At 38.3% G+C, this 14240-nt stretch overlaps 1 protein-coding gene across 1 annotated transcript; it reads right to left on the reverse strand.

Annotated features, from left to right (window-relative positions):
- Positions 1–137: 137 nt before the first annotated feature.
- On the reverse strand, positions 138–10027 carry LOC133663315 (gastrula zinc finger protein xFG20-1-like). Its single transcript, XM_062067696.1, has 2 exons — positions 9714–10027; positions 138–5029 (listed from the first exon to the last, which is right to left on the reverse strand). Exons 1-2 carry the CDS (start codon positions 10015–10017, stop codon positions 4035–4037), a joined length of 1299 nt encoding a protein of 432 aa, XP_061923680.1. The 5' UTR covers positions 10018–10027; the 3' UTR covers positions 138–4034.
- Positions 10028–14240: the final 4213 nt, after the last annotated feature.

The raw sequence follows: 14240 nt of genomic DNA on the forward strand, positions 1-14240 counted from the left end.
TCCTGCTAAATCCATATACACACATATCCATATACACACATATACATATATATATATATATATATATATATATATATATATATATATATATATATATATATATATATATATATATATATATATATATATATATATATATATATATATATTGCTGCCCAACAATGGGCCCTACGGTTAAGAAACACTGGACTAAACCTTAACTCAGAGTATCACATAATTATCAAAATGGCACATGAGTTATCATCCATACAGTAAATGTTAAAGGGCTGAGGTACATTTGTATCTGGCCTAAATTCAGTTATCATAAGATTAGTATTCAATCAATCAATCAATGTTTATTCATCAAATTTTATTTATTTATTATTTATCAATCAAAGTTTATTTATATAGCCCTTAATCCGAGAGCCAGCTCCAACTCGTGGTGCCCAAGAACAGAGTTAAGTCCAGGGGAGACAGAGCCTTCTCTGTGGTCGGCCCTCAGCTCTGGAACACTCTGCCCCTCCATGTTCAAACTGCTCGCACAGTGGAGTGTTTTAAGTCTCGTTTTAAGACCCACTTTTATTCTTTGGCTTTTAACACTACGTGAGTTGTGTGGTCCTCTGTCCTCTGTTGTCTTCTGTGTTTTTTAAAAATGTAGATTTCTATTTACTGTTTTAATTGGTCTTACCCTTTAAAATCGTTTTTAATCATATTTATTTTTATATTGGTTTTATATTTATTTATTTTTGTTTCGTTTTTATTCAGTAATTGGTGGAGCTAAGGATAATATTTGAATATTGTTTTTAATATTGTTGTGCAGCACTTTGGAAACATTTTTGTTGTTTAAATGTGCTATATAAATAAAATGGATTGGATTGGATTGGATAATCACAAATGTCTCAAAGGGCTGCAAAAGCCACAACGTCATCCTGAATTTTGATTCATCGTTGTATTTTTTGTAGGGTTAGTTTCCAAACTGTATCGCAGTGAAGTGTCATGGGGACAAAATAGTCCCCATTGACTACCATTATAATAACAACATTTAACTGTACAGTCATTACATAACATAATTTTCTAATTTCAGCGAAGGAGCAGTTACCGTGGAAACTGGAGTCAGATGGGACAAAGACAATTCCATAACCCCCCTTTATACCAGTTTATCAGTCCTTGGGAAGAAGGAGAAGACGGACATTTGGCAAGGAGCCACGCTGGCAGGATGTCTCCCTTGCCCTGCTTGTGGCCATGACGGAATTGTATTGCTTTGCTTCAAACAATCACACTGTAAAGTAAATCTAAGATGATGAATCTGAAAATTGACAACGACTCGTTATTAGAGATTAAACGAACACGCGTCGGAGAAGTTCTCCCTTCACTGTGCAAATACATGTGTTGCATCTGACAAAAACACTTGTTTACTTGGTCAGAATAAACACCTTCTTGCAGCTTGCTGAAACCTGCATGTTGCACCAACATTTGCAAATTGCAGAAACAGGTTTATCTGCATGTTCATTGCTTGCACTAAAAAATATATTTTTTAAATGTTTATGTTTAAGAAATGATAATAAAAAACAAAGAAGTGAGATTGGTAAATTTCTTTTTATTCCTTTTTGAAAAAACTTACATACACTGTCTCTAACCATTGTAGACACATTGCTTTTCATCACATGTGGTAAACAGATCTTACCAATTTTTTAAAATATATATATATCATATCGATATGTTTTTAAATCATATTGTAAGTATTTCATAACATGAGCCCTGTATTGTATTTCGTATTGTATCGTAAGTTAACTGATCTGTTACAACCCTACTTGTATGTGATAGTTGATTTGCCGTAATGAAGGTGATTAATATTAACTGAGGGCAGCGGTTCCGTATTCTGTCAGTTAGGACACCAAAAATAAAAGTATCAGCCAGAGGGGATTGTTTTTGTAATTGCCACTTAAAAGCGTTACGCCGCATTGGCCACGGCATACTTTTTCACGGATTTTAACCGAATCTGATTGCTGGCAGACTGGTTGAATTGCAGAACTTCATACAACATGTCAACCTTGATTCCAATTTAGAAGTCTTCCATCCATTCATTTTCTACCGATTGTCCCTTTTGGGCTTGCGGGGGGTGCTGGAGCCTATCTCAGCTGCATTCGGGCGGAAGGCGGGGTACACCCTGGACAAGTCGCGACCTCATCGCAGGGCCAACACAGATAGACAGACAACATTCACACTCACATTCACACACTAGGGCCTATTTAGTGTTGCCAATCAACCTATCCCCAGGTGCATGTTTTTGGCAGTGGGAGGAAGCCGGAGTAATTTAGAAGTTTTATTGACCTAAATTAATTTGGTAAAATACAAAAAACTTGTATTATTAAAACCTTTTTGAGTTTTTGTCAACTAAACCTTGAATACAAGTATCACATATGTAACAACTAAAATATGGCAAAATACAAGCATTTTTGTCCAAAAAACAAATACTAAAACTAAGATGTCTGCCAAAAACAATACTGGGGTGTTTTCCAAGGTTTGCTCACCAGTGTTCTGATAAAAAGGCGCAACATAATAATTTTTCCAGTAACGAGGAATCTAATTATTACTTCCATCTACGTTACAACGCCGTTACTGATATGTTTGATGTAACGTGGCACGCTACTTCTAATGCAGACAAGACACCTTTAGAATCCCAGCAAATTCACTTTAGGAATTAGTTCTTCACTTCTCCTTCGAGCACTCAGACTACCAATGCTGAGCTAAAACAGACGATGGCGCCATTGCTGACGTCACGCTTCACTTGGCAACAGGCACCGCCTTTTAAAAGCACACACTCACGCACTCTTCTCTCATGAATCATCTCTCAACTGCATACACCAGATGTATGAAAGTAAAAAACAACAACAACGCAATAATTACTTTAATTAAATTACATCTAATAAAGAATAATTCCCTTAATAATTAAGCTACTTTTTTGGAAAGTAACGAGTAACTAATTAAATCATTTTTTTAAAGTGGTGATTACATTATATTTTTCGATGTGAATCATGTTCTACAAATTGAACAACTATAAGGTTTTTGTTGTGTGTCTTCTAACATAGCATATTAGTTTTATTAGCATATCTTTGACCACAAACTGTACAACACAAAGGTTTTTCACCAAGGTGTGTTCTCAGCCTTGAATATTGACCGATATGGAAATTGATCCGATACAATATTAGCCCGGATCATAGTAAATGCTTGTATTTATTATTGTAGTGTGAAATGTTAGAAAATGTTTGATCAAGTGAAATTACTTAAATAGAGAGCAATGGTAGGCAATGAAAACGCTAACCTATTTATTGTTAATTGGAATGGACGTATGTCTTTAACTTGAAGTGGAGTCGTAATTTGCTTTTTGGCAACACTTAGTTGCTACAATAACCAAGCTCAATAATTAAGCTCACGACGCAGAAATTTGAATGATGTGGACACGTTTGTTACTAGATACTTCCTAATACACTTCTGCTTTGGAGACTTGGTATGTTTATTAATATGCAACTACAATTTGATACTTGTTTATCTTGACATGTGTTATAAATTACAATAATGTTAAATTAAGGACACTTATTATGAATGACTAACTTGTGTTGTATTGTGTGCTTAGCTGTTGTGTAGCTGCTAACTCCCAGTAGCCTATAACCTACCATGTTTACCCATTGTAAATTGCTTTACTAAATGACAAGAAAATACTAGCCTTGTGTAGTTGTTGGAGGACGTTTATCTAATATCGGACTTTGCAGAGGTAAACATATTACAGGGCTGCTTGTACCAAAATCTGACATCATTATCTTATTGGGGCACCCTTAGTTTTGTTAGGGGATCATTTATCATGAAATTGACAACTAAATGTTTTTTTCGTGCGTGTGTTCTTGTGTCCTTCACCTAAAATAACTTTTAGAAAATCTGTCACAATCTGCATAATTAAAATGTTCTTCTGTGTCTTGTCTTGCGATTTCTGAATATTTTTTACAGCAGTCCGAGCAAATGAAAGGTTTTTCTCCTGTGTTTCATTCTCATGTGACACTTTAAAGTGGGCTTCTGGCCAAATACATGACTGCAGACTGAGTAACAAAAAGGTTTTCGCCTTCATGTCTTCTCATGTGTGTTAACATATTACTTTTTACAGAGAATGTTTTATGGCAAACTGAACAACTAAAAGGTTTTTCACCTGTGTGTGTTCTCATGTGACATTTCAAGGTAGACTTCTGGGTAAATGCATGGCCGCAAACTGAGCAACTAAAAGGTTTTTCGCCTTCATGTATCCTCATGTGTGACAACATATTACTTTTGACCGAGAATGTTTTTTGACAAACTGAGCAGCTAAAAGGTTTTTCACCTGTGTGTGTTCTTATGTGACAATTTAGAGAGGACTTGTGGGAAAATACATGACCACAGACTGAGCAACGAAAGGGTTTTTCTCTTGCTTGCCTTCTCAAGTGTTGAGCCCAATCACTCTTTTTAGCACAAACTGAATATTTTGCAAATGTTGTACCTGTCTTCTTTTTATAGTACTTAGAGCATTTGTTGTCAGTGAGAGTATTTATATCACCTTCGCAGTCTATATTGGTGCCCAATACTTCTTGAGTGTCGTTGACGCCTTCATCGTCAGATACAGTAGAGTAGAGTGATGTTCTATCATCACTATCTGATACTGGAGCTATGAGGTTGTCTGGTTGTGACTCTTCATGATGGTCTCCATCAGCTCCTGTCATGTTAAGTGTTGAGCTGTTACTGGGAGGCTCTGCTCCTTTGTTCTCCTCACTTAGACTGTGATGACAATGTGAGGGCTCAGGAGGTTTGTCTTCATGATCTTCGATCTTCACAGAGACAATAGTCAATGGTAAGTTGGGGAGATTGGCCTCATTCTGCCATAGAAGACACTCTGCTCCTTGAGTGGTCCAGAGTTCCTCCTCTTCCTCTTTAATGTGGGGGGGCCTTAGGTCCTCCTGCTTTAAAGTGGCGCTCCCCCCGTGCGGCTTCAAGGGACGTTCTTCTTGACAACTAGACAGCTGCTGGAAGTCTGTAGGACACAAAAGAAGGTTAATTTGTGTCTTTATTACCAAAGCTTTTTGACACTGAATTAATGTAACAGATTTTTATCAAACTATGCTGACAATGTCATTGAATAAAAATGTGTGAGCAAAATGTGTGTGTTTAAAATTTTAGTTTATAAAAATTAATTGCAGAAATGTTTGTTGCTTCAAAACTCAAGACCCACTTTGGTAAATTAAGATTGTAGCAATCGATCGGGTGTCAGAACCAGCTAATGAGGAGTCAAGTTTGCATTGAATACCCAGAAGCCTGAGCAGTAAAGCAAAACAAGTATGGAGATGCCAGCAGAGATATGAGCGAATAATGTATCCGGCAGAGTTGTAAATAAAGAGTTCCTGTGTTAACTGAAAGCTGTTGTTCTTGCGTTAGCGAAACAAACATTTCATTGTGCATGTACGCTTGCTGTGGAGGAGGATCTCCACTCGTGCGGCGAATACTTCGCCTTTCGTGGGCGCTTGTATTTGACGCAAAGACATACTCCTCTCTTTCACTTTCAATGCATGCCTCTCCTTGCTAAATGCAGCGTCAAAGTCGCAAAATTGGCACCACAGAACCTGTCTGCTGCGTCTTCTCCGGCAACGCAGGTGTGTGGTGGAGGGGATTCACAACACGACCAGCAATTCCCATTATTCTTCTTTTATGAGCGAGGCAAATCCAGAAGCGCTCAATTTGTGGGTTTAGTTGTAACTGGAGATATCCGATAATATCGGCCGATAAATGCTTTAAAATGTAATATCGGAAATTATCGGTATCAAAAAGTAAAATTAATGACTTTTTAAAACGCCGCTGTACGGAGCGGTACATATCCGGTAAAACACGGACATAGGGCATACTTGCCTACCCTCCCGATTTTGCAGGGAGACTCCCGAATTTCAGTGCCCCTCCCGAAAATCTCTCGAGGCAACCATTCTCCCGAATTTCTCCCCGATTTCCACCCGGACAACAAAATTGGGGGCGTGCCTTAAAGGCACTGCCTTTAGCGTCCTCTACAACCTATCGTCACCAATAACGTGCCGGCCCAGTCACATAATGTATGTGGCTTTCACACACACATAAGTGAATGCAATGCATACTTGATCAACAGCCATACAGGTCACACTGAGGGTGGCCGTATGAACAATTTTAACACTGTTACAAATATGCGCCACACTGTGAACCCACACCAAACAAGAATGACAAACACATTTCAGGAGAACATCCGCACCGTAACACAACATAAACACAACAGAAAAAATACCCAGAACCCCATGCAGCACTAACTCTTCCGGGCGCTACAATATACACCCCTCGCATCCCCACCCCGCCCACCTTCAACTCCATAACTGGAGTTTAAGTTGTTCTCTTATTTTGGAAAACCTTGTTTTTGATTGATTGATTGAAACTTGTATAAGTAGATTGCACAGTACAGTACATATTCCGTACAATTGACCACTAAATGGTAACACCAGAATACGTTTTTCAACTTGTTTAAGTCGGGGTTCACGTTAATCAATTCATGGTAAAGTTACATTGTTTAATGCATCCAGAGGGGCATCACAACAAAATTAGGCATAATAATGTGTTAATTCCATGACTGTATGTATCGGTATCGGTTGATATCGGAATCGGTAATTAAGAGTTGGACAATATCGGAATATCGGCAAAAAAGCCATTATCGGACATCTCTAGTTGTAACCACAAATACATTAATAAATGTGAAACACTGACAAGTGCAGACGGGACCTCTCCGGTGACAGCTGTAAAAGGCCTGTCAACTTAGTTCGTAACGGGTTGATGACGACGATGAGGCTACAGTATGGCAAGAGGCCATCGACGGTGGCTGTACACTAAACCTAAATATATTTTTAAAGTAGATTATTGTATATTGTTGTAATGTTTCGCAACGTGAGACAATAATATGTTAAATGCCAGTCTAAAAGTAACGTGGCTTCCTTCACTCATTATTTCAGCAGTTTTATGCATTAAATGAATAGAAACTAAAAATTCACAGTGACTTTTATCTCCACGACAATACATCGACGAAACACTTTAGCTACGGAACTAACGTGATAGCATTGTGCTTAACTGCATATAGAAACAAAATAAATAAATCCCTGACTGGAAGGATAGACAGAAGATCAACAATACTATTAAACCAGGGACATGTAAATACACGGTTAATGCTTTCCAGCCTGGCGAAGGTTAACAATGCTGTTGCTAACCACGCCATTGAAGCTAACTTAGCAACCGGACCTCACAGAGCTACGCTAAAAACATTAGCTATTCACCTACGCCAGCCAGCCCTCATCTGCTCATCAACACCCGTGCTCACCTGCGTTCCAGCGATCGACGGTGCGACGAAGGACTTCACCCGATCACAGATGCGGTCGGCGAGACGGAGGAAGTTAAGGTGAGTTCGGCGGCTAACGCGTCTGCTATCCATCTCTGTCTTCCTGGTTGTGTTGCTGTAGTCCGCCGCTAATACACCGATCCCACCTACAACTTTCTTCTTTGCAGTCTCCATTGTTCATTAAACAAATTGCAAAAGATTCACCAACACAGATGTCCAGAATACTGTGGAATTTTGAAATGAAAACACAGCTTTTTTGTATTGTATTAAATGGGGTACCAATACTTCCGCATCAACTGTCACGCGCATACGTCATCATATCTAGACGTTTTCAACCGGAAGTGTGGTGGGAAATTTAAAATTGCAATTTATAAGTTAACCCGGCCGTATTGGCATGTGTTGCAATGTTAAGATTTCATCATTGAAATATAAACTATCAGACTGCGTGGTCGGTAGTAGTGGGTTTCAGTAGGCCTTTAAGCAGCCTGTACCGGTACTATTTAAGTTGGGCGTCTATCTATGCCAGTGTTTTTCAACCACTAGTGTGCCGTGAGATACAGTCTGGTGTGCCGTGGGAGAATATGTAATTTCACCTATTTGGGTTGAAAATATTTTTTGCAAACCAGTAATAATAATCTGCAAATGTGTCGTTGTTGAGTGTTGGTGCTGTCTAGAGCTCGGCAGAGTAACCATGTTATACTCTTCCATATCGGTAGGTGGCAGCAAGTAGCTAATTGCTTTGTAGATGTCGGGAACATGGTTTGTCATGATCACATTATGCAGACGACAGCAGGAGGCAGTGTGCAGGTAAAAAGGTATCTAATGCTTAAACCAAAAATAAACAAAAGGCGAGTGCCGCTAAGAAAAGGCATTGAAGCTTAGGGAAGGCTACGCAAAACGAAACTAAAACTGAACTGGTTGCAAAGCATTTAACAAATTATTGCCGCCTAATCTACAACGTTTTTTTATAAGACGAGTGCAGGCTCATAACTTGAGAGGCTTTGGATATTTCTCATTGCCGAGAGCTCAAACCACTTGTAAACGTTTTTGTGTGTCTGTATTCGGAGTAAAACTATGAAACAAACTGGACTTACAACACAAGCAATGCCAAACTATTAATCGATTTAAACTATTATACAAACATGGGGTCTGGTTCAAATATAGAGATGAGGGTCTTTAATTTGACCTGCTGTTGTACTCTGTCTCAAAGTGTTAACATGTGCTCAATGTTTCTTTACCATTATTGCTATGTTGTCTATTACCATTGTTGGCATTATGTCTATTACCAATGTTGGTATATTCATTATTCCTACATTGTTGATACAAATTATTGTTACAGTGTAATAATTATTGTTACCTGTGGTAATGCCACTATGATACAACATCTGTATTATAATCCTTGAACAAAGTAACAGTGAAACTCATGTGAATACTTACTGAATGGAGAACTGGGGGTGGGATTAAATAAATTATCTTCTTCCCACTCCCTTTCAGGCAAAACTGGACAATCATGCATTACATACTATACATTACCTTTTGCACTATATTAATTTATATTATTATGTGTTGTCAACTTTGTACTTTTTTATGTCATTGCCTGAAATAAATAAATAAATGAAAAAAAGAAAGAATGAAAAAAGTAAACAAAAACAGAATGCTGGACGACAGCAAAGACTTACAGCGTGTGGAGCAGACAGCGTCCACAAAGTACATACGAACATGACATGACAATCAACAATGTCCCCGCAAAGAAGGATAGCGACATCTTAAATAGCCTTGATTGCTAAAACAAAGCAGGTGCAGGGAATAGCGGTCAACGAAGACATAAAACTGTTACAGGAAAATACCAACAAAACAGGAAAAGCGAAAATAGGAGCGCAAGACAAGAACTAAAACACCACACACAGGAAGACACCAAAAAACTCCAAATAAGTCACGGCGTGATGTGACAGGTCGTGACAGTACTTTGAGACAAGAGCTGTAGTGATGCATGGTTGGTTATGGTTTGAATTCATAGCCAACACTTGCGAGAACAGTTTTCTGCTGGTGGTGTGCTTCCGCATTTTTTCAATGAAAAAAATGTGCCTTGGCTAAAAAAAGGTTGAAAAACACTGATCTATGCTATACAGGGCGTGTGTTTTTATAATTTAATTCAACAACATCTAACCAAAAGCAAATATGGTGTACATTGGCCGCCATTTTTGGTTATTTGTTAACGTTACTGTGACGTAATATATACAACTCATGCATGGTCTTTCCCGGGCTCCGTATACCAGCGACACTAAGCATTTTACATGAATAAATAGATTAGTGAAACAAATACCTTTAATGTGTAACACTGTCTGAGTCTTGCGAGCAGCTTCCAGTTGTTGTCGATGTCGCTCCTGATTTTTTGTTCGAGAGAGTTCCTCCTCGTACGACGCTATTGTTCTTTCAAACAGCGCGAATATTTCATCAGCTGCCACCACTAGTCGATCCTGCACACATTTTTTCAACATTTGTAATGGTTTAACTCGACTATACTCCATCAGGCAGGCGTCGTGTACGCTCGTCTTGTATAGAAAGGGGTCCATTCTTGCTAATGCGTCTTGCTTCCGCCCTTTTCTTCTTCGAAGATTTTCCGGCATCAGTTACGTCATACTGCTGCTGTCGTGTGGCGGTATTAAAAATGCGCATGATGAGCGCGGAGGAAGAGAAATGCTGCAAAGTGACACAAATCGAAATCGTCTTTCTTGAAAAAAAAAAAAAAAGAAGCTTGATCATGGAGTTTCTGAACACTTCAGCAGAAACAGGAAGCAGCTTTCTTTTTGAACGAGTTCTCTAGTAAAATTCAAAAGAAAAACATGCACACATTCAGCAATTTTCATTTCTGAGTATAGGCCATCGAGTTCCATACGTCTATCGTTGTATTTAAAGAAGCAATATGTAATAATCTGGCCAGAAATGGTACTGCAATCACGGTCAAAATGATGTCGTCCCCTGCCCCTCTCCCTGACTGAGGTTGCCAGATAGGCAGCCGAATCCAGCTCGATCGACTGGGCTACTCCAAGGAACTTCAAACTTCCACTGCTTCTTACTATAGCTGAATAGACAAGCGTTTTGTCAGTAACACATCTCTAACCAAAACATTTAAAACAGAAACTAGGCTATTTTCAGGAAGAAGTGTCATGCCTGTGTACAATATCACAACAAATGGCAATCATATGGTTATTGTCAGTACTATCAGAAAACCAAGACTAAAACGGACTACAACCAAAGCTAGCAATAGTTATACTGGTGAAAATAAGTAGAGCATGCTTATCAGCCTAATGTACGCCCAAAACTAGAGGAGACATTTTACAGTAAGTAACACTTCCCCTTCCAGGTGATATAGGTATGTGCTTCCATCTCCTGCAGTCATGTTCCACAAAACTAGGCTGACCATATTCTGAAATCCCAAAAAGAGGACACATATATGCGTGCCAAGGCGGGCAGCATGCCAAGGCCGGGACTAGGTGAAAATTTGCCAATGATACTCGAACTTGCTTTATAAACAGTATATTTATTTAAATAAAGCATTTTTTCTCCTCTGTTGACAGCAGTGTTGGCGCTAGGAATTTTCAAAATGGGGTCCCAGGGACCCCATCAAGTCATAAAAATGGGGTCCCACAATACATTTTTGGGGTCCCACTTTTTTGTAAGCGTTTTGAAAACAAATGACAAATGTATGCATTATCCTGTTATATCTCACATTCTATATTGTGTTTTGGAAAAAGGTTGTCATAAACGTTACTTAATTCATTAAAAAAGATAATACAAAAGAAAACAAATGTGTATGCATATGTAAATGTATTCAGTTATAAACATTCATTCACTTTCTTCTTTCCTTCATGTATCTAAACTTTACCGCTGCTGGTAGTTTTTTCTATGTTTTTATTTAATAAGTTGTAGGTGTATTTATTTCAGTATTAAAGTGTAAAAAGTGTTTTGCTTCGGTCATGAAATGATGATAATGGTGTGCTAGGGCATACAAAGATTTTATATTTAATGCTTAAATCTCGGGAGTCTACATCAACTTCAGATCTATTCCGCATTTCAAAATGTTTTAGTTTTTTTATGTTGTTTTTTTGTTTGTTTGTTTTTTTGTTTTTTTGTTTTCCGCCCTTTTTTGTCAAACAAAACTATGTGTTTTATGGCAAACACACAAAATATGCAAAATCTTCCACCAAAAATATTTTTCAAAGTGGAATATTTGATGTGAAGTAATCGGAACTTTTGATAGGTCAATAATTCATAATAACATTGATTTTGATTCAATATTAAGTTTTGAGCAATGACCGTTTGAAAGAAAAAAAAAACAGCTTTGTTTTGTTAGTCAACATTGCAACTGTTTCTAAATTACCTTTCACCTTTAAGCTTTTTTATTTCACTTTTGTTACGTTTTTGTTTATTTTAATAGTATTTTTAGAATGTGCCGTGGGCCTTTAAAATATTAGCTGTGGGCCACAAATGGTAAAAAAAAATTTTAAATAAATAAATAATCTGCGTCCTTTCTGATTTCAATGCGTTAAAAAGACACAAAAAGTGCGTTAAGGCCAACACTGGTTGACATTATAACAAAATAAGTCACACTTATATTCTGTAACATTCACAGTTTTGGAAAAAAAGTGCAGAGGTAGAAATATTCAAAATAACTTCTTGTATATAATCTAAACATAAATAATGCCTCAAAACAAGTTAATTAAATTTAAACAAAAAACAGCAGAGGAGCTCTCGCCCTGCACAGCTGTTTTGTGCTTTGTAGTGTCGATATGGGCTAGTAGATCGTTGGCCCCTTTATTTGCCACAGATACATACGTTCCTGCTTTGCACACAGTGCATTCTGCTTCCCATGTGTCACGGCCAGGACGAAAACACAGATATTTTTCCCGCAAATCATCCGTGAAGTTGCATTTACGTTTCGGCTTCTCTCTTGTGTTCTGTCTGGCGCTTGACTGTCTCGCTCTCTCGTTCTCTGTCTCTGCCCCTCCCTCACGAATGTTGCTGCGTGCGCACACCTTCACAATTTAACCCCCTCTTAACTCTGGAAGTACATTGAAAATACACGCAACCCTAACTCAAAATACCAGACATTTGAGGCATTTAAGAAACCCCGCCCGGACAGACCGGACAGCCCCGCAAAAGAAGACATGTCCGGGGAAAAGAGGACGTATGGTCAGTCTACACAAAACATTCATTACAAAATTAAGAGTTTCAGGTTTGAGCAACAGGTATCCGTAGTTAGTGAGCATGCACACACAGTGGCGTGTTTATCCTGTAAATAGGGTGGTCAATTGCACGTTAGCATTAAGCTAGCGGCATAAGAGCCAACCTTCATAATTGTACATTTCTGCAGCTTTTCCAGTTCATACCAAGTTGTGTTGTTGATTTAACATGATTCCTACATATATGTACACATCATGTGTAAATGTACTTTCTTTTATGTGTTTAGTTTTACTGTAATCAAATTGTGGAGAATATAAAAAAAACGCATCAAAATGTTCTTTTCATCCCTAATTTAAGACTGTTTACATATTGGGTAAACTACATTTCAACATTAAAGGAGGCAGAATAACATTGTACACCATATGTTTATTTACCCTAGAGGGGGGAGGGGGGGGGGGGGGGGGGTTACCCACATATGCGGTCCTCTCCAAGGTTTCTCATAGTCATTCACATTGACGTCCCACTGGGGTGAGTTTTCCTTGCCCGTATGTGGGCTCTGTACCGAGGATATCGTTGTGGCTTGTACAGCCCTTTGAGACACTTGTGATTTAGGGCTATATAAAAAAAAATTGATTGATAGATTGATTGATTGATTGATTGATTTACACAAGTGCAGCATGTGTTACATTGTAGTCATAAAATAAGCAGCAACAATTATTAAAAAATGGAGAAAACATATAAGAATAAAATGTTAATACTAATCACTAATAACACCTATTTGTTTTTACATTTTTTATAATTTTTTTTTAGCCCTATAATACTTAACCCAGTGAAGTTGGCACGTTGTGTAATTCGTAAATAGAACAGAATACAATGATTTGCAAATCCTTTTCAAAACAGTATACAATACAACAAAGACAAGATATATAATGTTCGAAATGAGTCCCTTCATTTTTTTTGCAAATAATCATTAACTTAGAATTTAATGGCAGCAACACATTCCAAAAAAGTTGGCACAGGGGCATTTTTACCACTGTGTTAGATGGACTTTCCTTTTAACAACACTCAGTAAACGTTTGGGAACTGAGGAGACCAATTTTTTAAGCTTTTCAGCTGGAATTCTTTCCCATTCTTGCTTGATGTACAGCTTGAGTTGTTCAACAGTCCGGGGTCTCTGTTGTGATATTTTAGGCTTCATAATGCGCCACACATTTTCAACAGGAGACAGGTCTGGACTACAGGCAGGCCAGTCTAGTACCCACACTCTTTTACTACGAAGCCACGCTGTTGTTACACGTGGCTTGGCATTGTCATGCTGAAATAAGCAGGGGCGTCCATGTTAACGTTGCTGGGATGGCAACATATGTTGCTCCATAACCTGTATGTACCTTTCAGAATAAATGGTGCCTTCACAGATGTGTAAGTTACCCATGCCTTGGCCACTAATACACCCCCATACCATCACAGATGCTGGCTATTGAACTTTGAACAATCCAGATGGTTCTTTTCCTCTTTGGTCTGGAGGACACAAAGTCCACAGTTTCCAAAAACAATTTGAAATGTGGACTCGTCAGACCACAGAGCGCTTTTCCACTTTGCATCGGTCCATCTTAGATTAACTCGGGCCCAGCGAAGCCGGCGGTGTTTCTGGGTGTTGTTGATAAAT

This window comes from Entelurus aequoreus, linkage group LG13, assembly GCF_033978785.1.
Source record: "Entelurus aequoreus isolate RoL-2023_Sb linkage group LG13, RoL_Eaeq_v1.1, whole genome shotgun sequence".
Lineage (NCBI taxonomy): Eukaryota > Metazoa > Chordata > Actinopteri > Syngnathiformes > Syngnathidae > Entelurus > Entelurus aequoreus.

Bases quoted from the DNA above. Each gene is read 5' to 3' on its own strand.
- LOC133663315 (XM_062067696.1), bottom strand. From the start codon at position 10,017: ATGCCGGAAAATCTTCGAAGAAGAAAAGGGCGGAAGCAAGACGCATTA. The intron at 5,030-9,713 runs GTATTTGTTTCA...TGTGTCCTACAG, and splicing joins GACAGTGTTACACATTAAAG to ACTTCCAGCAGCTGTCTAGT.